This window comes from Rhinoderma darwinii, chromosome 1 (genome assembly GCF_050947455.1).
Source record: "Rhinoderma darwinii isolate aRhiDar2 chromosome 1, aRhiDar2.hap1, whole genome shotgun sequence".
Taxonomy (NCBI): Eukaryota; Metazoa; Chordata; class Amphibia; order Anura; family Rhinodermatidae; genus Rhinoderma; species Rhinoderma darwinii.
The window spans coordinates 645095561-645123422 of record NC_134687.1 but is presented as its reverse complement, the minus strand read 5'-3'; the positions used below and the strand labels follow the sequence as shown (position 1 = coordinate 645123422).

Genomic DNA, 27862 nt, shown 5'->3' with positions numbered 1-27862 from the left:
GTCTATTCTTCGATCCATTCGAACAGTAGTTCCCCGCTTCCTTCCTTTTAGGGTTTGGTTGCCGTTTCAAGGCATTTGAGATAATTTTAGCTGAGCAGCCTATAATTTGCTGCACTTCTCTACATGTTTTTCCCCCGTATTTCAGAAGGCAATGCACTAACCAACATGTGCAACCCTCCTACATTGAATAAGGGCCAAAATTGACACCTGATTCCACAGAATGAATGATTATACCAATTTAACTCCTCACTGCTATTGTTTTGAACAAGCCCCTTTCAATTAATGATTTAATTATTCAGAATGAGCGGCATGCATGTCCTAATTGTTGGGTCTGGTTTTCTCTACTACACTTACAAGTCAATTATTTGCTATGTAGAAAGATCACTTGGTACCAAAAACATTGATTTATCAGGTAAATGATGTTAGATTGCTATTTTTTGTAACACTACTGTAGGTGAGAAAATGGACATACGATTTAGCCAGTAAATACTGTGGTATTACCGGAAAAATCATGTGGACATTTGCCACATGTGGGCGTGATTTTGAGCGCCACCCCTGATTCTAATTCTAGGTCTTTAAGGTAGTGATAAATAAACGTATGACTTTTCCTTTTATGAAAAAACAACTATTTGCGATTTTTTTATTTTATTCAATTGCAAAGTTAATTTGTTAGTTTTTTTGTTCAAATACATAATTTTCATCTGTTTATTCTGTTTTAATTAAAGTCAAATATAAATATGTCCATATATGTTAAAAACAAAAGTTTACATTGTCCTTACTGTCTATCTGGTTTCTCCTGTGGTGTGGGTGAATTTATGAATACAGTAAAAAGAAGCAGGGTTCATGGTTACAACTCAGCTTCTATGCGTGGTAAGTAAACAATACTTTTCCTCAGGTAAATATAATTTGTTGTTTTTTATTTTTGCAGATCCAGGCCAATTTTACCCGAAAAATTAACAAACACTCTTATTAGCCATTTAATGTCTGTGAATAACCTGATATGTTTAAAATATATATTTTTTTGCTCTTATAGCAACTCCCACATTCTAAATGAGAATATGGCTTCTTCTCTATGTTCCAAAATTTGATTTCTTTGTAAAACATCTTCCACATATAGAACATCAAAATAGCTTCTCTCCTGTGTGGATTTTCTGATAAGCCCTAAGTTTGCCTTTAGTAGTAGAACATTAATATGGCTTCTCTCCTATGTGACTTCTCTGATGAACACTAAGTTTATGTTTAGTGATGAAACATTTCCCACATTCTGAACAGGAGTACGGTTTCTCTCCTAAATGACTTCTCACATGTCTAACAAGACTTGATTTATCTGTAAAACATTTCCCACATTCTGAACATGAATATGGCTTCTCTCCTGTGTGACTTCTCACATGTTTAACAAGACTTGATTTTTCTGTAAACCATTTCCCACATTCTGAACATGAATATGGCTTCTCCCCTGTGTGACTTTTCTGATGAACACTAAGTTTATGTTTAGTGATGAAACATTTCCCACATTCTGAACAGGAGTACGGTTTCTCTCCTGAGTGAATTATCTTATGTCTAACAAGACTTGATTTATCTGTAAAACATTTCCCACATTCTGGACATGAATATGGCTTCTCTCCCGTGTGACTTCTCACATGTTTAACAAGACTTGATTTATCTGTAAAACATTTCCCACATTCTGAACATGAATACGGTTTCTCTCCTGTGTGAATTATCTCATGTCTAACAAGAGTTGATTTATCTGAAAAACATTTCCCACATTCTGAACATGAATATGGCTTCTCTCCTGTGTGAATTCTCTCATGTATAACAAGACTTGATTTAACTTTAAAACAATTCCCACATTCTGAACATGAATATGGTTTCTCTCCTGTGTGAATTCTCTCATGTCTAACAAGATGTGAGTTTTTCGAAAAACATTTTCCACAATCTGAACAAAAATATGGCTTCTCTCCTGTGTGAATTATCTCATGTTTAACAAGACTTGATTTATCTGTAAAACATTTCCCACATTCTGAACATGAATATGGCTTCTCTCCTGTGTGAATTCTCTTATGTATTACAAGACTTGATTTAACTTTAAAACAATTCCCACATTCTGAACATGAATATGGTTTCTCTCCTGTGTGAATTCTCTCATGTCTAACAAGACTTGATTTATCTGTAAAACATTTTCCACATTCTGAACATAAATATGGCTTCTCTCCTGTGTGAATTATCTCATGTATAACAAGACTTGATTTATCTGTAAAACATTTCCCACATTCTGAACATGAATATGGCTTCTCTCCTGTGTGAATTCTCTCATGAACAACAAGACTTGATTTAACTTTAAAACAATTCCCACATTCTGAACATGAATATGGTTTCTCTCCTGTATGAATTCTCTCATGTCTAACAAGATGTGAGTTTTTCGAAAAACATTTTCCACATTCTGAACATAAATATGGCTTCTCTCCTGTGTGAATCCTCTCATGTTTAACAAGACTTGATTTATCTGTAAAACATTTCCCACATTCTGAACATAAATATGGCTTCTCTCCTGTGTGAATTCTCTGATGAATAACAAGACTTGATTTAACTTTAAAACAATTCCCACATTCTGAACATGAATATGGCTTCTCTCCTGTGTGAATTATCTCATGTTTAACAAGACTTGATTTATCTCTAAAACATTTCCCACATTCTGAACATGAATATGGTTTCTCTCCTGTATGAATTCTCTCATGTATAACAAGACGTGAGTTTTTCGAAAAACATTTTCCACATTCTGAACATGAATACGACTTCTCCCCTGTGTGAACTCTTCGGTTTGTAAAAAGACGTAACATTTTTGTGAACTGTTCACCACATTGAAACCTTTTACCCCCTTTCTCAGCTGTACCGGTGGTAACAATCTGTGATTTGTCAGTAGAAGGTTTCTCATGATTGTGGGAATTGAATGATAGATCTGTACTCCGAAGCCCAGGCTGTACATTAAGGGTGATGACGTTTTCTTCTGAAGACTGCTGCATGATATCTTCATCTTCTACTTTATCCCAGTTCTTACTGGGATTTTCTGTTAGGATTAAAAACAAATTATGGGATTTTGTTTCAAAACAGAAAAGTTGACAATTTTATAACATTCATATTAGGCAGGACACACAGATGCAGTGTTTTGAGCCAAAGTTATAAGTGGATTAAGTTGCAAGAAGTTTAAGCCATGCATTTTGAGTCCATTCCTGGCTTCAGGTCAAAAACGAGTGTTATTTCGGCCTTATGATCTGTAGAACATAAGCCCAGAGACATATGTTTACCCCTCCCACCCAAAAAAAGATATATATTTTTGCATACATATCGGAGATAGCAAAGGCCCCTATAGCTACACCACTGGATAGAATTGGATGCATTGTATCAGCAGACTTTATCACATATGATAGGCTTTGCTATAGGGCCCAGCTGACTGACATTGCGTCTCCAGCGCTGGACATGGGAAAGGTAAGATAATAATTGCTTTACTTATGTGTTACTAATTTTTTTTGGGTGTGTGTGTTTTGTTACAGGTTCGGTGGTTGGACTACTTTGGATTCTAGGACTACTTTAATGACAGCGTTTTTTTATTTTCAATAAAATTATTAACGACGATTGTGTTTTTTTATTTCACAAAAATATTTTTTCTATGTCCTTGTATTTGTTTAAAACTATTACTACCGCCTTAGTAATGGCTGCTGGCTTATTGGCAGCATCCATAACTAAGGTGGGGTTTAATGTTAGCCAGTGAAAAGGCTAGCATTAACCCCCATTATTACACCGCACCCACCACCATCACGGGTGGCGGGAAGAGCTGGGTATGATCCAGTATCCGATCTTTAGTGATGGTCGGGCACTGGGGCGGCCGCAGGCTGGTGTGATTAGGCTGGGAAAGCCCTAAAACAGTGGGTCTTCCCATCCTAGTAGTGCTAGCCTGCTGCTGCTATATTGTAGCTGGCTGGTTATGAAAAATGGGTGGACCCCACATTGTTTTTTCTCATTTAAAAAGATAATGTGTCATAAGATCAAGTACACATCTCAGGTTGAATTCACAGACATGACAATGGGATCTGTATATTCTAATGGCTGCATAGTCACCGGATCTTTTTTTTATAGAATATCTTTAGGATGTAGTGGAATAGACAGAGTGAGGTTATTAATCAGAATCTCTAATAAAGGTTTCCAGCACATGGTTATATCATTCCACTAAGAATTCAGGCTGTTCTAAGGGGAAAGAGGGTCCTTTCAAGTACTAATAAGGTGGACCTAATGAAGTGGCCCCATTCAAGTTTTAGCCATGTGCCAATTTAATAGCAAGTTGTTGTTCTATTCCTTTGCCAACCTATATTTATTTGGTCATGTTTATCTCAGGACATAAAGGGCTTCGATCTTGTGTAAAAAAAGAAGTGATATATTTAACTCTGAGGGAGTGGGAGAGGCGTATAGGGGAAAACTCTGCTGCACATTTGAAAACGTCCCTACAGAGATAGGTGAGGGCCAACAGGATGTTTATAGTCTATGGGCAGTTAGTAACTGGTTAAAATAGGTGCTTCCTAATAATCATGGATGTTTTTTTTAATACAATAAAAAAAAAAAACAACATCTTTAAAGAGGCTCTGTCACCACATTATAAGTGCCCTATGTCCTATATAAGGAGATGGGCGCTATAATGTAGGTGACAGTTTTCTAAATAAAAAGCATCACTATCTATTTTAAACCACTTTATTAGCGATTCTTAGATTTATGCTAATGAGCTTCTTAATGCCCAAGTGGGTGTGTTTCACTTTCGACCAAGTGGGCGTTGTACAGAGGAGCGTATGACGCTGACCAATCAGTGACCAGTCAGCGTCATACACTCCTCTCTATTCATTTACACAGCAGCATCGCGTGCTTACTAGAACACGATGTGCAGCCACATACACAGACGTTAATCAAGTGTCCTGATAATGAATATACATGACCTCCAGCCTGGACGTCATGTGTATTCAGAAACCTGACACTTCTGAATCTTTTCTGTGAGATTCCAGCAAGCCACGCGTAATCTCGCGAGATTACGATGTAAACGAGATTTCGTTTCCCTTGCTGAAAATCTCACAGAAAAGATTCAGAAGTGTCAGGATTCTGAAAACACATAACGCTCAGGCTGGAGGTCATGTATATTCATTATCAGGACACTTGATTAACATTAATATCTGTGTATGTGGCTGCACATCGTGTTCTAGTAAAAACGCGATGCTGCTGTGTAAATGAATGGAGAGGAGTGCATGACGCTGATTGGTCAGCGTCATACACTCCTCTGTCCAACGCCCACTTGGTCGAAAGTAAAAACACGCCCACTTGGGCATTAAGAAACTCATTAGCATAAAGCTAAAAATCGCTAATAAAGTGGTTTAAAATAGATCGCTTTTCTAAATAAAAAGCATCACCGTCAGCTACATTATAGCGACAATCTCCTTATATAGGAGAGAGGGCACTTATAATGTGGAGACAGAGACTCTTTAAACTCACTTTTAAAACTTCTTAAAGACCCTTAAAGCGTACCAAATTTTTAGACGACTTCTCTGAATAATCTGTCATATGTGTGTACAGGAAGAATACAACTATTTCTGGCCATTATATGATTTGTATATGGCATTCTATTAGTAGTTTTCCCTCTGCAGGCTCTCTCTCCAATTCTCAGGTTTTCCATGAGATATTGGGTGGAGCCTAACTGCAAATATCTCTTCTACACATTGCACACACAGAGCAGAGAACCAGCCTGGTCTACTATCTCTGTGTAGCACATCTTTAGAAGCTGCAGCAGCATGGAGCATATCATACAGCAGTAAGAAGTGCAGTGGAAAATCCTGCACTGGGGTGACATATAGGTTGATGGTAATAGTTATGTCTCCTCTCTCTACTCCCAATCTACTCTTCAAGGACTTCTATAGGCAACAGCATCTGTGTCTTTGTGCTCCTGCTCCCCCTATCCTCTCCTATGACTTATACAAGCAAAAGTGTCTGTGTGTCTCTCACCTAGTGTCACGAACACAATTTGCATGGATAAAACAGCTAAATTTTAACTTTAAGTAAATTACAAAGTTGATATATATCAGGTATACTATTAAATTAGCATAAGTTGTTTGAAAAGTTAACGTCCATTTAAAGAAGATATGTTCCAAAAGAGCTATTTAGTCTACGGCGGTGAAGGGGAAAATTAGATTTTAGCCGCCTGTTATGTGAAGTATTACATTTTCAGGTTACATAGGCAATCAGCCACATTCCAAGATAGGGGGTAGACTACTCCAATAAGAATGATTCGTTCGAATTCGGAAAGGGCACAGGGGTTTGTTTTACGGAGACTAATGTGAACCATATATGGATCATGAGAAGACCACTAGAGAACGGACAAGTGAGCCCTAATCTACCCGCCACTCTGTCCCTGCCTACTTGCAACGACCCGCCCTAGGCGACGGGGTACAACTGGGCGGCGGTCCCTGCACTCAGTAAGTGCACGACAAACACGACAAACATACAAGGGAATACTAAGCAAGGGAAAGGGGCAGTTGCCCACGGCAACACCGTGAGCAACCAGAGTGGTGAACGAGCCGAGTCAAGCCAGGAGTGTGCGAGGTACCAAACGAAGAGCAGAAGAGTAGTCAGTAAGCCAGGGTCTGTATGGAGCAGGAACAAAATAGAAGGAGCTGTAGCTGGGCCAGGAAACCAAACGAAAAAGAATAACAAGCAAGGAGGAACAGGAAATGCAGGTATAAATAGACAGAGGGCGGGAGCTAGCTGAGTCTGGCCAGGCTGCGATAGGCTCTCCCACTCCTAAGCCTGCCAGCCTGAGTGGTGGAAGCTGGAGTCAGTCTCAGGGATGTAGATTCAGGTGCTGACTGATTAATTAAGGGAGTTAACCCCGAAGCTGTGCCTGGCAGATCCTTTACACTCGAGCTATGCATGCAACTATGTGTCCCAAAAAAACTGCCCCTTGATAAAGCCATCCACGCAAAACGCGCGTCGGGGTTTCCCCTTATCTTGGAGCCACTGGACCTATGGAGCGACATGGGTTAGTTACTCATTCACTTTCTTTCACAAACCTATATTATAGTTATACAGGGTGGGCCATTTATATGGATACACCTAAATAAAATGGGAATGGTTGGTGATATTAACTTCCTGTTTGTGGCACATTCGTATATGGGAGGGTGGAAACTTTTCAAGCTGGGTGTTGACCATGGTGGCCATTTTGAAGTCAGCCATTTTGTATCCAACTTTAGTTTTTTCAATGGGAAGAGGGTCATGTGACAGATCAAACTTATCGAGAATTTCACAAGAAAAACAATGGTGTGCTTTGTTTTAACGTTACTGTATTCTTTCATGAGTTATTTCCACGTTTCTGACCACTTATAAAATGTGTTCAAAGTGCTGCCCATTGTGTTGGATTGTCAATGCAACCCTCTTCTCCCACTCTTCACACACTGATAGCAACACCGCAGAAGAAATGCTAGCACAGGCTTCCAGTATCCGTAGTTTCAGTTGCTGCACATCTCGTATCTTCACAGCATAGACAATTGCCTTCAGATGACCCCAAAGATAAAAGTCTAAGGGGGTCAGATCGGGAGACCTAGGGGGCCATTCAACTGGCCCACGACGACCAATCCACTTTCCAGGAAACTGTTCATCTAGGAATGCTCGGGCCTGACACCCATAATGTGGTGGTGCACCATCTTGCTGGAAAAACTCAGGGAACGTGCCAGCTTCAGTGAATAAAGAGGGAAACACATCATCATGTAGCAATTTCAGATATCCCGTGGCCTTGAGGTTTCCATTGATGAATAATGGCCCCACTATCTTTGTACCCCATATACCACACCATACCATCAATTTTTGTGTTACAACAGTCTTGGAGGGATCTATCCAATGTGGTTTAGTGTCAGACCAATAGCGGTGGTTTTGTTTGTTAACTTCACCATTCACATAAAAGTTTGCCTCATCACTGAACAAAATGTTCTGTGTAAACTGAGGGTCCTGTTCCAATTTTGTTTTGCCCATTCTGCAAATTCAGTGCGCCGATCTGGGTCATCCTCGTTGAGATGCTGCAGCAGCTGGAGTTTGTAAGGGTGCCATTTGTGAGTAGCTAATATCCGCCGAAGGGATGTTCGACTGATGCCACTCTCCAGTGACATGCGGCGAGTGCTACGCTGTGGGCTCTTGCTGAATGAAGCTAGGACAGCCACTGATGCTTCTTCATTAGTGACAGTTTTCATGCGTCCACATTTGGGCAAATCTAACACTGAACCAGTTTCACGAAACCTGGCAAGCAGTTTGCAAACTGTAGCATGGGAGATGGGTGGTCTCGTAGGGCGTCTTGCATTGAAATCTGCTGCAATGACCCGGGTACTGCGTTCACCAGACATAAACACAATTTCTATCCGCTCCTCATGTGTTAACCTCTGCGACATGTCAATGGCTGTAAACAAAGAGAAGATTGTAAATAACTCATGAAAGAATAAATTAACGTTAAAACCAAGCACACCATTGTTTTTCTTGTGAAATTCTCGATAAGTTTGATGTGTTACATGACCCTCTTCCCATTGAAAAAACTAAAGTTGGATACAAAATGGCCGACTTCAAAATGGCCACCATGGCCAACACCCAGCTTGAAAAGTTTCCACCCTCCCATATACTAATGTGCCACAAACAGGAAGTTAATATCACCAACCATTCCCATTTTATTTAGGTGTATCCATATAAATGGCCCACCCTGTACTATGGGACCTTCAGTCCCTTCTGAGGTTTAGAGACGCCAAGTATAATTCCTGGCGCCCTTTTGACGTGAGTGTTAGAGTACTATAAAGCAGTGTTCCAACTTACCTTCTCCTCCACAGATATTATCACGGTACATACTCTGTGTTACGTTTTACTATGTGATGTAACTCTGCATATCCCTTGTTGACATAGAACACGGCCATTTGTTAGCTACTTTAGATATGGCTACTTAGCCTTCTTTTAGAGCTTACTTTTTGGTATCTATGTGCTTTCCTGTCCTATGTGCAACCCATATACAGTTGTCGGATTTGAATTCTCGATTTTAAATTTTTTTATTTTGTATTGTCCAATAAAGTTTGTACTTTTCTATGCCTGTGGCATTTAAAATCAAAATAGTATACGACTCCTTTTCTTTCTTTTTGTTTCAAATACGTCTCCAATAGGATAAAGGTATTGATGTTAGACACCGAATCGGGGTAAGGATTTGATGTACATCCCGAAGTGTAAATGTATATAAAGTAGAGGGGCGCTCCCTCTCTGAGCGCATTTAATCTAAACTACTAGATGTGGCAATGCTCCCGGTATTTCTTGAAGACCATGTCTCTTGTGGTATTCTACATTTCTTGGTGACCCAGACGAGATCACAGAAACTCTTCTTGATAGCAGCGTGACCATTGGGAAAATCTTATCAGTGCAGGCCTGCGCAAACTTACAGACAACTTGCTTTGCTAAAGTCTGTGCGCACTGTTTTTTCCATTGGTCACCACAGTTCATTAGGGAGGGGTTAGTATGGGTAAATTCGAATACCACTCTCAGGAAGTGTTTTTGACCTTGAGTTGCACCATCATTACCTAGGCTAGTTAAAAAAGGAATAAGAGAAAAAAAAGGGGATAAAACAGTTGTTCCTTGCACAAGTCCAAAAGGGTCTACAGTTAAACGGATTTCAAAATTATTGAAACGTTTTATCTCCTTCCCATATCTTTCTCCTTTTGACCTCCCTGAACCTACTACATCAAGGCAGGGGGGGGGGGTGAAAGGGAGCTTGAGCAGTAAGAGGAGGCAGGGGGGGGGGGAGTTAACCAGTTAGTATATAGTAGCTGCAAGTAATCAGACTCCCAGACAGATAATTGCAGAGAAAGAGGGAGATTATTATTGCAAACCTTTCTGTGATAATCTTGCTGAGTGGACTGGAAAATTAACACAATTCCCACATACCTGGCCTAGGAAAGGGTCTTATGAACATACGAACATACAGGCAGTTAAAGATTGCACTTTTGGACTATGGGGTGACCCAGAATGGGATTATCAGTATATAAAGGAATGAATGAGAATATGGGAAAAATATCAAAATAAAATTGATTGCTGGTTTCTACCCTGTGTTGAGAGCAGGGAGAAAGGGGACTAAATATAGGCCCTGGCAAAATACAAATAAAGAAAATCTGAAGCGAAGCTTACCTTCCCTTTCAGCAGGGGCTAGTAATGGATCTAGGATTTTGAACAGAAAACCTCAGGTCAAACGCTAGAACTTGGGGACGTTAAAGCTGTGCTATCTGATATCACAGGGGAAAAGACTAATCAGATATTTAATCATCATTTGGACATGATCAGGTAACAACTAGAGAAGATGCATACGATAGGGCTTTGTTAAATCCCTATCGAAACATAATTTGGACAGCACTGAGACAGATGTATCCAGATAGGAGAGATTTGGGGAAGAGTACAGCTAGTTCTATGGGTAATGAGGAAGAACCTATTGTATACATTGAGAAAAAACAGAAAAAAAAAAATGGAGAGAGGAGGTAGGACAGGAATGGGATGAGACAGGAAGTGGGCATGTTTTATTTTACCAAATTACTACTAAAGGGTTTTGCCTGTATAATTGCAGCAAAAGTTAAATCAAATAGCTGCATTGGAAAGCAAACCATGGACAGAAATGTAGGCCCATATAGTACTTTTCTGGAGACAGTTCGAGGAAGTGGAGGACAGAAAAACAAGCAAAAACAGATGACACAGCTGCCTATTGTGGAAGCTGCTGTTGTGACATCCCCACAAACTAACAATAACTTCACCAATAATAATCTTACAAGAAATACACCACATATACCCCACCTTATGGAACCACAATATTGAAGGAATCAAAAGAGGTTAATTGCCTACAAGGGGATGGTGTAGAGGTCCCATGGGGGGGGGGGGGGGGGAGGGATGACAGGTCCACCTAGAGCACAGCATTGGAACTGCGGCAGAATGGGCCACTTTGCTAGATACGGTCCAAAAACTTTCCGGGCTCCCCCTCAGCAGACTTGTAGCCAGAATCTAATGAGGAGAGTTTATTAACAACATTTTTACGGATGCCCAGAGAGGATTTGAGTTTTCAGTAGTAACTTCCACTAGTTCATCCAGACAGGAACCCATGGGTACGTTACTAGTGGAAGGTAAACCAGTTAGATATCTTATTGATACGGGAGCAACATTTATCTGTATAGGCAAAGATGCCCCAATGGTCTTTGTCAGCCCAAACTATTGAAACTCAAGTCTTCTCTGGGGAATTATTAACTACACCTTTCACCTAACCTGTACGGGTTACATTGGGTTCCACTACTGTGACCCAACCAATAATGTTTGCCCCACATACCCCTATCAATCTTTTAGGAAGAGATTTGCTGAAAAAACCTGAATATGACAATATCTTGTACTGATAATGATCTCGAATGTGAGGTTAGATCAGGAGCAGGCCAATGTATAGTGATGAAACTGGATACTGAACTACATCTGTGTCCTATCTACCCTACAGCTCTTAAAGTAGCAAAAAAATAGGTATGATCGAGAACTTCATGAAGAAATCTCAGGACTTTATTGTATAAATATTAAACATTTTCCTTTTCCTATCTGCATATCTCTTCGTGCGATCAACTGCCTGAGGGATCACAGACTTAGTTTGTAGCCAGATGTGAAGGAAACTTCTGAATGAAAAATTGGCTGCAGGCACTTGAGACGTAGCTGGCACAGGAAGAGGAACACGTGGATGTTGACTGTACACAATGAAGAACAGAGAAGAAGCAGCACGCTCACTAGTATGATTGTTGTAAGAGAATTCGGCCCATGGCAGAAGCTGTACCCAATTGTCTTGTTGAGCTGAAATAAAAAGACAAAAGGTAGTTTTCAAGTACCTGGTTGATCCCCTCAATTTGGCCGTTGGACTGTGGGTGATAAGCAGAAGAAAAGTCTAATTTCACATCCAAAAGTCCATGCAGGGCTCTCCAGAACTTAGATGTGAACCGTACACCTCAATCCGACACAATATGGAGGGGGGAGGCCGTGCAGACGAAAGATATGTTGGATAAAAAAAACTTGCCAGATGAGGAGTAGATTGAAGACCAACCAGTTAAAGGGACAAAATGTGCCTTCTTGGAGAAGGGATCCACCACCATCCAGACAGTTGTACATCTAGCAGAAGGATGAATGTCAGTAACAAAGTCCATAATGATATGTTGCCAGGGGGTATCAGGAACTGGCAGAGGTAGGAGCAGGCCTGTAGGCTTAGAATGGGTAGCCTTGTTTTGGGCACAGTTCGTACAGGAAGAAGCATAGTTCACGACATCTTTGGGTAGCTGGGGCCGCTAGTGATGAGCAATAAAGTCCCGAGTCTTACACCAGAATGACCAGCCATTTTGGAATTATGCCCCCAGCAGGGAAATCTTTTCCGGTCAGCAGAATGGATAAACATTTTTCCCGGAGGAATGTCCCTGATGTAGAGGGTTCACGGTAATAATCCTAGAGGGATCAATGATGTGTTGAGGACTTTCTTCAGAGTCATCAGTCTCTAATGAGCGGGACAGGGCATCGGCCTAAATGTTTTTGTTCGCAGGGCGGAAGTGAAGAAGGAATTTAAATCTAGCAAAGAACAGCGACCATCTGGCTTGACGAGGATTTAGTCGCTGTGCGAACTGGAAATATGTAAGATTCTTGTGATCTGTGTAGATGATGATGGGATGAGTAGCCCCCTCCAGCAGGTGTCTCCACTCTTCCAAGGCCAACTTGACAGCGAGCAATTCTCTGTCCCCGATGGAGTAGTTGCACTAGGGGAGAAAAATCTGCATGATACTGCCTTACCCGTGGTATTCTTTTGAAACAGGAGTGCTCAAGCACCAATGAATGAGGCATCAACCTCCAAGAAAAACTGAATGATGATGATGAACAGAGGCAGTGAAGGCACTCTTGCAGTTGAAGAATGCCGACTGCCTCTGGGGTCCAGTCCTTGGCGTTCACTCCCTTCTTGATAAGGTCAGAGATGAGGGCAGTAAAAGACGAGAAATTTGGGATGAACGGACCATAGAATTTAGCGAATCCGAGGAATTTTTGTATAGTTCGGAGACCTTGAGGACGTGGCCATTCCAAGACGGACTTCAAATGGATCCAGAAATGGTGAAGGCCACGATCAGAAATAATATACCCCAGGAAGGGCAAGGATTTTTATTCAAAAACACACTTCGAGTTTCGCGTATAGGTTATTCCACATTAAATCGCAACAAGTCTTGGCGTGCATGTTTCCGGTGTGTCATCAGATCAGGTGAGTAGATCAAGATGTCTTCCAGATATACCACCACACAGACATACAGAAGATCATGAAAGATGTCATTTACAAGTTCTTGGAACACAATTGGAGCATTACAAAGGCCAAAGGGCATTACGAGAAACTCGTAGTGAGAGTCTCGGGTTTTAAATGCGGTTTTCAAATAGTCAACCTTGGGATACGGATCAGGTTATAGGCCCCACGTAGATCCAGCTTAGTGAACAACTTAGCTCCACGAATCCTGTTAAAGAGCTCAGAGATAAGCGGCAAGGGGTACTTGCTTTTGATTGTAATTTGGTTTAACCCACAGTAGTCAATGCATGGTCGAAGTGATCCATCCTTTTCTCCACAAAGAAGAGTCAAGCTCCGGCATGTCCTGGGTTTCCGGCAAGGAGAGGTTAAACCCGTCCACGAGGGGGGAGAGGCTTCAGGAAGCAGCTCGATAGGACAGTCATAAGGACGATGAGGAAGGATCTCTGCCTCTTTTTTGCTAAAAACATCTGTGTAACCAGCATATTTTGGAGGTAGTCCAGAGAGATATTGAGACAAGAGGAATGATGACAGGTCAAACCTGAGGCCGACAGCGGTGAAGGCATCTGGGGTCCCCACTGAAGGACCTCTCCGGAATTCCAATAGGGGACTGGAGCATGCTGGCGAAGCCATGGCAATCCCAGCAAGGAAAGGGGGGGGGGGTTAATAGCTTTGGTTAGGACATAGAAAGTTATTGACTCATAATGGAGGACTCCTATCTGTAGTCTCAGAGGTTTGCTGATAGACAGGATAGGATCCGACGGAGGTTGTACATCCACGGAAGCGACTGCCAGAGGCTTCTACAGAGGAACAGTGGCCAAGTGGAGACGGTCTACCAAGTCCTGCTGGATACAATTTTCAGCCGCTCCAGAATCCAAGTAGGCAGGCACAGTGTGATCCTTCTCCTGTGACAATAGACACAGGAATAGAAAGTCTGGGAGAGAATTTAGTTGTACAGTTAGATTCACTTAGCGTTGTCTCTTCAATCAACCCTATGCGCTTGAGTTTCCCGGCTTCTGAGGGAATTGACGCACGAAATGGCCCTTGTGACCACAGTATAGGCACAACCCAGTTCATCATCTGCGTTGCCATTCTTGGTCGGTCAGCCTGAGTCTGTCTACCTGCAAGGGCTCCTCCGGGGGTACAAAAGAAATAGGCAGAAGAGGTATTTGAAACTTTGGTGCCAATAGATAAGATCTCTTCTCTCGGCGTACTTCCAAAATGTGCTCTTGGTTCATCATGTCGATCCGGGTTGCGAGAAGTATCAGGGCATCCAAAGTGGAGGGAAGATCACGGGCTGCTAGTTCAACCTTTATACGTGCGGCTAGACCCTGCCAGAAGGTTGCCACTAGTGCCTCATTACTCCAGGCTAGCTCCGCTGCCAACGTACGGAAGAGAATAGAAGACTCCCCTACATTAGATTCCCCTTGTTTGAGGCCGCTGTAGATAATGTTCGACCCGGTTCCTCAAAACACAGTGTGGAATGTCTCTAGAAAGAATGGTAAATTAGAGGATTCCGGGCCCTCTCGTTCCAAAATGGGTTCCGCCCATGCCAGGGCCTTGTTAGAGAGAAGAGAAATCATAAAAGCAATCTTGGCCTCAGAGAGGAAGAGATGAGCCTGTAATTTGAAGTGGATCTTACACTGATTAATGAAGTAAGAGGAGCAGGCACGGGTGGAGAATCCAAACGTGCACCTATGTTGTTAACAGCGAGTAGAAGCTAATCTTGTCGTGCTCAGAGTTCACACATGTCTACTTGCAACAATTGGACCGCAGACTTGGGCTGACCAGCGAGATCGTGAGGTATGTAGACTCACTAGGCCGCTCCACCGTGGCAAAGTAGCAGCTGGTCAAACAAAAAGTCAGTGAAAGTCTTAAGACAAGAGTTCCTGGACAGGAGATTTGGTAGACTTGGCACAGATGACACTTGGCACAGAAGTGTAGTCGTCCAGGCCCATGGGCCAGCACAGACAAGGTACAGATGGTAAACACGACTCCGACACTAGACTTTTGCACTGGAACAAAACACAATTACTGGATACGGGAATACAGAATACAACGAAGGGACCATTTGCTAAACGAACATGGGAAGACACAACAATGCTCAGGCAAGGCGGAAGAGGGCAGAGTCCTTCTTATAGTCCAGGGTGCGTTGGGATTGGATGGGGTTGATTTTCCTGGCAGAAGCCGAGGCAGTATAGTGTGCCGGCGTCTCAGAGGAGGGAGAAACCGGCACGAGCTCGCATTGTAGGCCTTATAAACTTTATGGGACCTGTACAGACAAAATTAAAACTAGGCACCATCCTTCCTTAGATTAAACAATATCCTCTATACAAAGAAGCAGAGGAGAGCATAGCCCCAGTTATAAATCTGGAGAAGAGAGGTGTTATTTACCAAACTAGCAGTCCCTGTAACACCCCTATACTTCCTGTAAAGAAGCGCACCATGGGGAAATGGAGAATGGTGGAAGATGAGACAAATTAATCAGATAGTGGAGGCTTTATTTCCTGTAGTGCCAAACCCTGCCATTATTCTATCAAACATCCCACCTTCAGCTAAATATTTTTACATTATTACTTACCTGTGGTAACACCTCCTGGAATTTCCTCCTCCACTTCACTCTTACACGGTTGATCGCCCCTCACCCACTCTTCTTCTGCTTCATCCTCCGCTTTAATATTAGTCAGATCTTCCCAAATTTCACATATGTAACAATTCAGTACAATAAAGCAGAGTGCGCAGAATCGAACAGATAAATATAAGAAGCCACCAAAATCTATGACCACAGGACCAAAAAGATCCACCCCCCTCCCCCTATATAGATCTGGTATAGGGCTCAGCTTCATCTAGAGGATTCTCCGGGACATTTTGATTTTCCTCTGGAGAGTCCTGGGAATACAGAGGACTGGGACATCTCTCTGGTGGATTTCTCCTACTGGATCAATCTGTAGTAAACACAGTGACTGAATACATAACTACTGTATATCTGTCCATATATCAGACACTTCTCTCAACACCTGAAATTACATGTTTATTTTTGGAGCGTAAATTATAGCATTTGGGTCCTCACCAACCGTGCTTGGGTCCTAGCACTTGGTAGTGTGTAGGCCTAATATGGCCGATGGGCAAACGAGATCCAATTGCGGCGCAGGGGAAAGACGGCTTTATACGCCGCTATAATATTCAACGTACACACTTGAAAACGGGAGGGCACATCTATTTTAAGAGTGCCCTGCTAGACCAAAAAATGCCAAGGCGTTACCTGCTTATTAGCCCCTTAAGCACCGAGCCATTTTTGGCCATAAGGACCAAGACCATTTTTTTTGTTTTTGCCTCCTCATATTACATCAGCCATAACTTTTTATTTTTATTGCTACACAGTAATGCTCCCCAGAATCAGTTGTGAAAAAGGCGCAACACCAGGATAAAATTTGTTTGTGAATTCAAGTAAGGTCTGCGACCGATGCTCCACCCTGCAGGCATCTAGCCTCAGGTACAATAACCGAGGAAGAGCTCAGATCGACCTTGAAATGCATTGTGCGTTCCTAATGAATCTTTTTATACTTATTCACACAACGGTGACAGCGCCTATTCTATTCCTGCTTTCTTCCGATCACTCTGGATATCGTACATAGTTATTTGAAGCCTTGTTGTTTGCTGGACGAGTCGTATATATTTTAGGGATCATTTTCGGTGAAATACATCCTGGTGCTTTCTCTTTTCTAGGTAAGTGATGCACACGCACCCGGCCTGATGTGAGTCATCAGACCAGGTCAACTGCTATTGCTCCATGCTCCAGTTCTGATGCATGTGCCCATTGTAGGCAGGGCCGGCAAACTGGGCAATTGCCCAGGGCCCCCTGGCCACTATAGCAGCCACAGCGGCTGCTACGGTGCCCGAGGCATGTGGGGGCCCGTGCCACCCTGCACATAACATTTATGGGCTGGGCGGCAAGGCCCACTCATGCCAGGTGGAGTCACTAACACCGGAGGGTGTCCCGGTGCTAGCGACAGCCACACTCAATTATACTTGTGTCCCCAGGACACAGATAAAATTGAATACTAAAGGCTGCAGGCCACGTAAGGCCTGTAGCCTATAACGCGCTGCGAAGACTCCCTGCGCAGTCTGGCGTGATGATGTCACTGCATCATGCTGGCCTGCGCAAAGCGTCACGCCCGGAGGCTGTGCAGAGCTCTGTCAGTCGTGGGAACACAGTCCAATTTTTTTTTTTGGGGGGATGGGGACGGGGACTGTGTGGCACTATATACAAGGGAAGGGGGCTGTGTGGCACTATATACAAGGGAGGGGGTGCTGTGTGGCACTATACAGTGGTCTAGGCCAGAAGGAGGAAAAAAAGTAAAGTGAACGACTAATCAGAGAAAACATCAACTGTGAGTCACTGGATATAAATGTGCTGTAATCACTTATATCTAATGCAGAACTCCTGTGTATTACTTGAATTTACCACTATATGGTCACTACATGGTGGCAATATTGATCTTTGTATAAATGTTTTTATTCAGTAACAGTATGTCGGTATTATTCAGTCACTATGTGGTTATGGTGTGGCAGTATTATTTGGACCTTATATTGTATTATTATCCATAATATTGGTCTTATAATAGTGTGTTGTGTTCAGTAATAGTATGCAGGTAATACCTAAAGGGATTTTCCAGCCAATCAAAATTGATGGGTCGGGGTCCGACTATCGGGACCCCTGCCGGTCAGCGGAAGCGCCAATTCCCCATCATTTCTTCTTGCTCACTATGAATCTTCGACATGCATTTAGCTGTGATTCACAGGTATTGCAGCCTTTTCTCCCATTGAAGTGAATAGTGAATGTTTCAGATTTCACTTTACTGAACTAATATTTCGTGGCATAACCATGGTTTCTGAGAACTGCTTGACATCTGTGTTTGTCACGTAGGGTACGTGGACCCACTGGGCCATACCACCTTGACGGTATGGCAGTTGGCCAACAGGACAAAGTCAATAGTTCAATAGGTGTAGCTGTGGTAACTTTAGACAGTAGCTGGACAGGCTCAGACGGGACTTTGACAGCAGGCAGGCACCTGGCTTGGTGTAGCGGAGCAGGCGTAGACTCAGCGCAGCACCACTCCAATACTGCATGGCACTTGGACCAGGATAACACGGGATACAGGTTACAGGAAGCAGGAATGGGAACTGGAAGACACTTAAGGGACCATTTGCATAGACGAACGTAGGTAATGACAACAAAGCTCAGGCCAGGCCGAAAGGAGAAGGGCCCTTCTTATAGTCCAGGATCATGGGCTAATTAACAACGGATTCTGGTGCACGCGCTAGCCCTTTAAGACCGGGCACGTGCCTGCGGGCGTACCCTACGGGACACAGCATAGCAAAGCAGAAGTGAGCGCTGGAGTCTCCTGAGGAGGAGATGCGGGCCAGCGCTCACAGGACCATGGCTCCGGCCGTCAGGGGGTGAGTAAACCTGACGGTCCGCGGTCATGGATGTTAATCAAAAAATAGCAATTCCTTTTTTTTAATGCGGCGTTCACTGTTCTGTATAAATTATACGATAACTTTATTCTGCGGGTCAGTACGATTATGGCTAGACCAAATTTATATATTTTTTATATGTTTTACTACTTTTACATAATACATATTTTTTTCAATAAAATGATATTTCTGGGTCGTCAAATTCTAAGACCCAAAACTTTTTTGCTTTTCCGTCGACGGAGCTGAGAGGGCTTATGTTTTGCAGGACGAGCTCTAGTCTTTATTGGTACCATTTTTGGGTACGTGACTTTTTTGATCCCTTTTTAATCTATTAATTATTTTCTGTAAGGCAAGGCGATCACCGTGCGTTATAAATGGCATGTTAACCTTAGTCTGCGGGTCAGTACGATTCCGGCGAAAGAAAATTTATATAGTTATATACAACTTTACGCACAATAAAATAAGTTTTCTGTAAAAAGCATGTATTTTTGGTTTCGCCATGTTCGGAGAACCAAAATGTTTTAATTTTTCCGTTTGAGGAGCTGTATGAGGGGAGTTTTTTGCGGGACTTTTGTTTTTAGTCCCACTAGGGGACTTGAAGACCTGTTTTTTTAAAAAGCTATTCTAATACATTGCAGTACCTATGTAGTGAAATGCATTAACATGGTTAGTTTTACACGGATAGCAACCTATTAGGCTCCATCTCTGGCATGGCCTTCCATATAGGGCAGACCTGGAGGTTATTGTAGGCCGTTAGTTGCCATAGCAACTCTGCCGATGGGCTGCAAACCAATTAAATACTGCGGTTGCTATTGACCATAGCATCTAAGGAGTTATTGGCAGGAATCGGAACTAGCTCTGGTCCCTGCCGTTACAGCAGGGTGTTGGCTGTAATATACAGCTGACACCCACGGCTGATAGCGCGGGTCAGCTTCTGAGCCCACGCCATCAGCTTGCCATAACTGTACGACAAAATGTGGCAACACCTTGCTGCTCATACAGTTAAAGAGGCTCTGTCACCAGATTTTGCAACCCCTATCTGCTATTGCAGCAGATAGGTGCTGCAATGTAGATTACAGTAACGTTTTTATTTTTTTTAAAACGAGCATTTTTGGCCAAGTTATGACCATTTTTGGATTTATGCAAATGAGGCTTGCAAAAATACAACTGGGCGTGTTGAAAAGTAAAAGTACAACTGGGCGTGTATTATGTGCGTACATCGGGGCGTGTTTACTACTTTTACTAGCTGGGCTTTCTGACGAGAAGTATCATCCACTTCTCTTCAGAACGCCCAGCTTCTGGTAGTGCAGACACAGCCGTGTTCTCGAGAGATCACGCTGTGACTTCACTCACTTCCTGCCCCAGGTCCTGCATCGTGTCAGACGAGCGAGGACACATCGGCACCAGAGGCTACAGATGATTCTGCAGCAGCATCGGCGTTTGCAGGTAAGTAGCTACATCGATTTACCTGCAAACGCTGATGCTGCTGCAGAATCAACTGTAGCCTCTGGTGCCGATGTGGCCGACACGATGCAGGACCTGTGAGTGACGTCACAGATCTGCACTGCCAGAAGCTGGGCATTCTGAAGAGAAGTGGATGATACTTCTCATCAGAACGCCCAGCTAGTAAAAGTAGTAAACACGCCCCGATGTACGCACACAATACACGCCCAGTTGTACTTGTACTTTTCAACACGCCCAGTTGTACTTTTGCAAGCCTCATTTGCATAAATACAAAAATGGTCATAACTTGGCCAAAAATGCTCGTTTTTTAAAAATAAAAACGTTACTGTAATCTACATTGCAGCGCCTATCTGCTGCAATAGCAGATAGGGGTTGCAAAATCTGGTGACAGAGCCTCTTTAAACATTTGTTAACTCCTTCTTGACATTGGTTGTTGTATCTACAAACATGGTATGAAGAATATGTCATATTCTGATGTTATATTTAACTTTTAAGGGTGTTTTCAGATGTTGCGGTCGAGGTGAACATGAAAAAGGTTTTTGATACGGTTGTGATTTTTACAGGTGAAACTGCAACCGCATAGAAAACCGCAGAAAATCGCAGTAAAAACAGATGCGGTTTTTTAAAAGTATTTTATGTTTTTTGGTGCGGTTTCAACCACAATGTTTGTATACACCCTAAGACTACGTAGATATATAAAGGTCTTGTTTTTTGTGTGATTAGTTTTTTTAGGGGTAGCATTTCACATTGATAAAAATAACTTTATATGTATTGTTGGCATTCCCATATTAAACACGAAGTATGTGCATGTTCTCTACTGTTTACTGCAGTGATTTCCAACCGGGGTGCCGTGATACTCCTCCAATTCACTGCCACAAGAAGTGGAATCCCCGACGCTCTGGCCGGGAATTCCGCTCCCAGAGGGAGACCGTGACATCACTGTAGAGACATCAGGGGCTCCCTGCAGGACCGGAATCCCTGGCCAGACTGTTGCTGGCGCTATGGCTGGGAAATCCACTCCTACAGGGAGCCCCTGACGTGAAATCCCCGGCCACAGCTTGGTCGATGCTCTGGCTGGGTATTCCACTCCTAGAGGGAGCCCCAATGGCGCTGTCTACAGGAGGGGTAGCGCTATCTTCAAGGAGGATGGCGTATCTTCAAGGAGGGTCTGGCATTATCTACATTGGCACTATGTACAGGGACATTGTGGCGCTACCTACATGGGCACTTTGTGTGGCACTATCTACATGGGCACTGTGGCACTATTTGGGGAATGCCACTAAGGGGGCGTTATACTGTATGGGGGCAGCTATAGGGACAATATACTGTATGGTGCAGCTATGGGGAATTATACTGTATGGTGCAGCTGTGGGGGTATTATACTGTAATGGGGCAGCTAGTTTAACATTTTTATTTGTGCCAGTGAGGAACTTTATAGTCGTATCAAATGAGGTCATAAAATTCACAGGCAATGTTAACCTCTTCCCCACATCTGCTGTATATGTATGACGAAAGTCAGAAGGGATAGTATAGAGTGGCTTCACAGGCTGTGCCCACTCCAAAAGCTGCATGTGTTAGTTGTATGTTACAACCCACACTTGCATTTTTTGCAGCACCCCAAATATACCTATCTATATGTGTGGTGCCTGTACTCTGCACTTCATGGCAATAAACGGGATCGGAGAGGACTCCGATCCCGCTCGCTTAACCCCTTAGATGCCGTGGTCAATAGCGACCACAGCATCTAAGCTGTTAGAAAGAGGGGGGAGCACCAATGGTTGTCATGGCAGCCTAGGGAGACTAAAAAATAAATAAAAGGAAAACACACTTAAACCCTTAAAGAGAACCTTCACCTGCTCCAATTATGGAGCGGGCCCACGTGCTGAGCCTACTCCATACGCTGTGGGTATCAGCTGTGTATTACTGCTGACACCTGGGACTAACGGCCAGGAACAGCGATCGCTGAAAACTTTATGTAACTGTATTAAACACTTTTTTTAAATAATCTTTTAGCGCTGCAATCGGAAGGACGCCAGGAATAAGAGGTATAAACCTTGACAGGTCCTCCTTAAGAAACCTCCCAATTCACTTTCTGAATTCATTATTACTGACCTCTGGTAACACCTTCTGGAATTTCCTCCTCCACTTCACTCTTACACAGTTGATCGCCCCTCAACCAATCTTCTTCTACATCCTCCACTTTAATATTAGTCAGATCTTCCCCCTGATTTCACATATGTAACTATTCAGTATAATACAGCAGAGAGTGCGAAGAATCTAACAGATCAACATAAGAAACCACCAAAATCTATGACCACATCTATGACCGCAGGACCAAAAACCTCCACGCCCCCCTATATAGATATGGTATAGGGCTCAGCTTCATCTACCTGATGATTCTCTGGGACATTGTGATTTTCCTCTGGGCAGTCCTGGGAATACAGAGGACTGGGACATCTCTCTGGTGGATTTCTCCTACTGGATCCATCTGTAGGAAACACACAGTGACTGAATACATGACTACTGTATATCTGTCTATATATCAGACACTTCTCTCTACACTTCTAGGTTTACTGATCAGAGTCGGAATTACAATGTTGAGGTCCTCACTACCTGGGCTGATGTTCCTGCACCTTGTAATATTTATATTGCTTTTAGGTGATTATACACGTCTTTTTAAATTGACTTTTAGTAAAAACGTTTTTTTATTCCAGTTTCTACGATGCAGCGGTTATGTCTCCTCTATACACAAAAGCTGGATCATTCACTATGAGTCGAATCCGGAAGTGAAGTGAACGGACGACTCGACTGAGAGCGGGTCCTGTGTCTCTAACACACAGAATCATAATAATTACCATCACATCTAAGGTGAAGAACATGGATACACAGGACCCGCTCTCAGCCGAGTCGTCAGGTCACTTCACTTATGGATTTGGCTTATAGTGAATGATCCACCTTCTGTGTATGGAGGAGACATAACGGCTGTATCATAAAAACTATAAAATGAAATAAATTAAAAAAAGTAATCACCTGAACTAAATTTGTAATAAAATTTATTTTTGCCTATAATAAGGTGTACATAGTCCTTAAAGGAACAGTGTCAGTGTCATCACAATTTTTTTTTAATATGTTAAAGATGTTAGTGCTTTATTAAAAACGTTTATATTTGTGTGTTTGTGTTTTACTTTTTCTTATTTTTACACTTTTTCTTCCCTATGGGGGCTGCCATTTTTTTTTCCATTTCTGTATGTGTCGATTAACGACACATACAGACATGGAATACGACAGCCACAGTCCCATAGGGACTGCGAACGGGTCCCGTCCCATCCACTTCTGTGTACGCCATCTGTGTGGGAACTGCGCATGCGCCGCTCCCACACAGTCCAATTTGAAATGCGCGCCGTCCGGCGCCATTTTCCTGTGGCCCGGAAGTCGCGGCTGGACAGTAAGATTACTACTTCCGGTCGCGGCTTCCGGACTTGTGCACTTGGACCAGCGGCAGCAGACGGAGCGGACGGGCCGGAGGGAGCCGCGGCGGCAGGAGCAGGTAAGAGATTTCTATGTATGTTCGTGTTTGTGTGTGTTTACTACTGTATGTAAACCTACTACACTGTGTGTTAGCTCAAAAAATGGCGACACACAGTGTAGGAGGTTAGACCGTTCAAACCCCTCGTTTATCCCGGCACTAGCCAGGATAAAGGAGGGGGGGGATTCTCAGAGCTCACTAGAGCGAGGGATTTTTTCCCAATTTTGCAGCAAAAAGCAATGTGGTTGCTTTACCACATGCAATGCTGCAATTTTGGGAATAGATCCATCTAGTGACCAGCAATGGGAAATATTATAAATTAGAATCTAATTTATAATATTTCCTGATTCGTGAAAAAAATAAAAAAAATTTGAACAATGTTTAATCACCTACACACTAAATGTTTAATAAAAAAAAAATAAAAAATGTTTTGCTGGCAACACATTCCCTTTAAAGGGAAGATGTCAGTATTTATTTTATTTTTTTTTATTATTATTAGATTGCTTTTAATATGATATTAACATAAATTTTATTTGTGTTCTCATGTTCTACTTTTTACTGTGTTTTTACTTTTACGTCTCTATGGGGGCTGCCATTTTTTTTTCATCTCTGTATGTGTCGATTAACGACACATACAGAGATGGAATACGGCCCATACAACCCCACAGAGAATGCGAACGGGAGCCGTTCCATTCTCTGAAGCGTACGCCGTCTGTATGGGAACGGTGAATGCGCCGCTCCCACACAGACCAAAACGAAGCTCGTTCGCAGAGCGAAATCCGGCGCCATTTTCATGTGGACCGGAAGCCACTGCCGAACAATAAGATGACGACTTCCGGCCGCGGCTTCCGGTCATATGTTGAAGGAAGCGAAGGCGCAAGGAATAGGAGCGGAGGCGGCAGAAGCAGGTAATTTATGTTCGTGTATGTGATGTGTGTATTATGTTCGTGTTCTACTGTCTGCTGAGCCCTGTATCTAATCCTCCTACACTGTGCAGTCGCTCAGAAAATGGCGGCACACAGTGTAGGAGGTTTGAAGATTAAAACCCCTCCTTCTCATGGCACTAGCGAGAAGAAGGGAGGGGGGATTGTGTGAGGACACTAGAGAGAGTGTGTCCACCCCAAATTTGCAGCATAAATCAATGAGGTTGCTTTACCACAGTGACCATGCTGCAATTTTGGAAACTGCTCCCTCTAGTGTCCAGCACATGGAAATGTTATAAATTAGAATCTAAATAATATTTCCTGACTTGTGAAAAAATTAAAACATTGTGTAATCACTCAAACACTAATTGTTTAACTGAAAAAAAACAAAAAACATTTCACATTCCCTTTAAGGACAGAACCATTTTTGGCTTTAACTAATTACTGCCGCAGCCAGTTTTGACTTGAGAGAACCGTTTCTAAAATCTGACGTATCACTTTAAGGGTATGTGCACAACGTGCAGATTAGCTGCTGATTTTCTGCAATGGATTATATTGCGGAAAGTCTGCAGCGTATTACAGTAGCAGAAATAACAAGGTGTATAAAAGAAACTCCTTTCTGGGGCGCTCCTGTGCTGGTACTCAGATAAATTTGTAGTCGGCTTTCAAAGAATAGGAATTTAACAGTCGCCGGTTCCCGGGTGCATACAGTCTTGCGGAAATGCAAGTTTAGCAGAAGCACTCAGGAACAGTTGCCAGTTCCCGTGTGCAGGCGGGGATTTGGACAGCGCTACTGCTGTACATGAGCAGTAGCAGCTACAGGATTGTAGTCACACCAAGCAATCGGGAATAATCGGAAGTTCCTGAGTACAAACTAAATAAAGCGCGTTCATGAGTACATTGAAAGCGACCACAAAGCCATACCATGGTCGGGATGTGTCTTTTCCCGACCATAGCCAGAGGAATGGGTTATGGTCGGATCCAAGGGCAACCAGTAACACAACAAAACTTCTAACAGAGGCATGGTAATAATATATCTTTATACCAGGACATTTTATAAAATAATGCAGTTAAATGTCTCTATAAATGGCAGTTATACATTTGTGCAATTATAGGTTAAGACCTAAATCTAAAATAAAATGAAACAGCTCAAAACAAACATTGTAAAACACTCCCACAATGAACTTTTACCCCTTAGTGTATGTTCACACGCCCTATTTTCAGCCGTTTTTCGGGATGTAAACGGCCCAAAAAACGGCTAATAATGCGGGGGCTGAACGTCTCCAAACAGCTGCCCATTGATTTCAATGGGAAAAACGGCATTCCGTTCCCACGGGTGGTTTTTATCGTGGCCGTTTTTAAAAAAGCCTTGTATAAAGAAGTGCATGTCACTTCTTGAGCCGTTTTTGGAGCGGTTTTTCATTGACTCAATAGAAAAACAGATCCAAAAACGGCCGTAAAAAAACGCTGCAAAAAACTCTGCAAAAAACACAAGTTGCCTAAAAAAAACGGCTGAAAATCAGAGGTTGTTTTCCCTTGAGTACAGCTCCGTATTTACAGCCGTTTCTTGTTAAGCGTATGAACATACCCTGAAACTTGAACTGGGCGTTAAGCAATGAAGCCAGCGTATTTATTAGGCCTTATTCACACGGACGTGTCCGTTTTGCGCACGCTAAAGGTCCGTGTATGAAAGTGTCAGAACTGTGTGATAATGTAATAAAAATAAACAACAAATAAATGTGATGAATGGGGGTCAGTGCTGTGAATAGTACATGGGGTGTCAGTACTATGTGTAATACGTGGAGGGATAATGTGCTGGTCGTCAAGTCGTATTACACATAGTACTGACACCCCATGTACTATTCACAGCACTGACCGCTATTCATCACATTTATTTGTTATTTATTTGTATTACATTATCACACAGTTCTGACACTTTCATACATACACATTTATTTTTTACCATCCATTCACACCCTAGCACTACACTAACACTGACACTCATTTATCGCACACCTTTGAGCACTTAGTTCGCCACTCCCCTCAAGACTAGTGGGAGTGCCTATCACTATTTAATGTACCTCCTTCTGCAGCATTTTTTGATCTGTCTGCGTCCTGCTGGGAACGGGTTTTCACCCACCCACCTACCTAGTAAGTATGGCCTTTTTTGTGGTTTTGATGTGATCTATGTCCCATTTTTTCTGCTTGTGATATTAAGTTGTTATGTGTATTGGGATGCAAGGTAGGGGAGCTAGACATAACCCTAGTGACCCTGATATAAAGGAGGTAGTAATGGTGGGTGACACTAGCCAGTGAACCCCACCATTACCCCAGCCCTTACAGTTACATAGTTAATAAGGATGAAAAAAGACACAAGTCCAACCTATAATCCCACCGTGTTGATCCAGAGGAAGACAAAACCCCCCATGAGGTGGATGACAATTGTCTCATTAGGAGAAAAACATATATATATCTGTCTCTTCTCACCTTGTGAGGTGTCCGGCCGGTAGTTCTCCATCATGACATCCGCGTAGAGATCCTTGTGTCCTTCTAGATACTCCCACTCCTCCATGGAGAAATAGACAGCGACATCCTGACTCCTTATAGGAACCTGACACACACAATGATACAGTCATCACCCAGACACCTCCAGTGCTGTTACTGTAGAATTTCCCAGCATTCCCAGCAGTGTCACCTCTCCAGTCAGCAGCTCCGTCATCTTGTAGATCAGTTCTAAGATCTTCTTCTCATGTATCCGGGAGTGAGGGGGAGGCTCTGTGATGGGGCTCTGACTACTGCTCCATCCTCCTGACTCATGGATGATGGGAGTCGTACAGTCACCCGATGTCTTCTTCACTATTGTGTACTCCTGTGTATGGAGAGAGACACTTAGAAAACTGAACACAGTATTCCCCCCTCAGTAGAAAGAGGGAGATTGTGACCCCGCTGTATAGAGCTCTAGTGACCCCACATCTGTAATACTGGAGACCTCACCTACAAAAAGACATTGAGAAAATAGAACGAGGACAAAACTAAAAAGGAAATAATATTGGGGGACTAGATGGACCATGTGCTCTCCTCCTGCCGTCATCTCCTATGTTTCCA

The 27862-nt window shown here is 42.8% G+C and overlaps 2 protein-coding genes across 3 annotated transcripts in view; one reads left to right on the top strand and one right to left on the bottom strand.

Annotated features, from left to right (window-relative positions):
- LOC142664069 (uncharacterized) overlaps positions 1-27862 on the top strand; it is a 286823-nt gene that overhangs the window by 200657 nt on the left and 58304 nt on the right. The gene's annotated exons all lie outside the window — the stretch shown is intronic.
- Positions 1104-27353, bottom strand: LOC142660958 (uncharacterized). Of its 2 annotated transcripts, XM_075838111.1 has the most exons (3): positions 27245-27353; positions 22699-22796; positions 1104-3064 (listed from the first exon to the last, which is right to left on the bottom strand). In XM_075838111.1, the coding sequence occupies exons 2-3, from the start codon at positions 22763-22765 to the stop codon at positions 1188-1190; spliced, it is 1944 nt and encodes a 647-aa protein (XP_075694226.1). In that variant the 5' UTR covers positions 22766-22796; positions 27245-27353; the 3' UTR covers positions 1104-1187. The 2 variants fall into 2 exon arrangements, with proteins under 2 accessions (XP_075694226.1, XP_075694309.1); XM_075838194.1 differs by lacking the exons at positions 22699-22796; positions 27245-27353 and adding an exon at positions 15948-16019.

Excerpts from the sequence above, each read along its gene's own strand:
- LOC142660958 (XM_075838111.1), bottom strand. The coding sequence starts at position 22,765 with ATGTCCCAGTCCTCTGTATTCCCAGGACTGCCCAGAGGAAAATCACAA. Across the intron at positions 3,065-22,698 it reads ATGTCCCAGAGAATCATCAG|AAAATCCCAGTAAGAACTGG; the intron begins GTAGATGAAGCT and ends TAATCCTAACAG.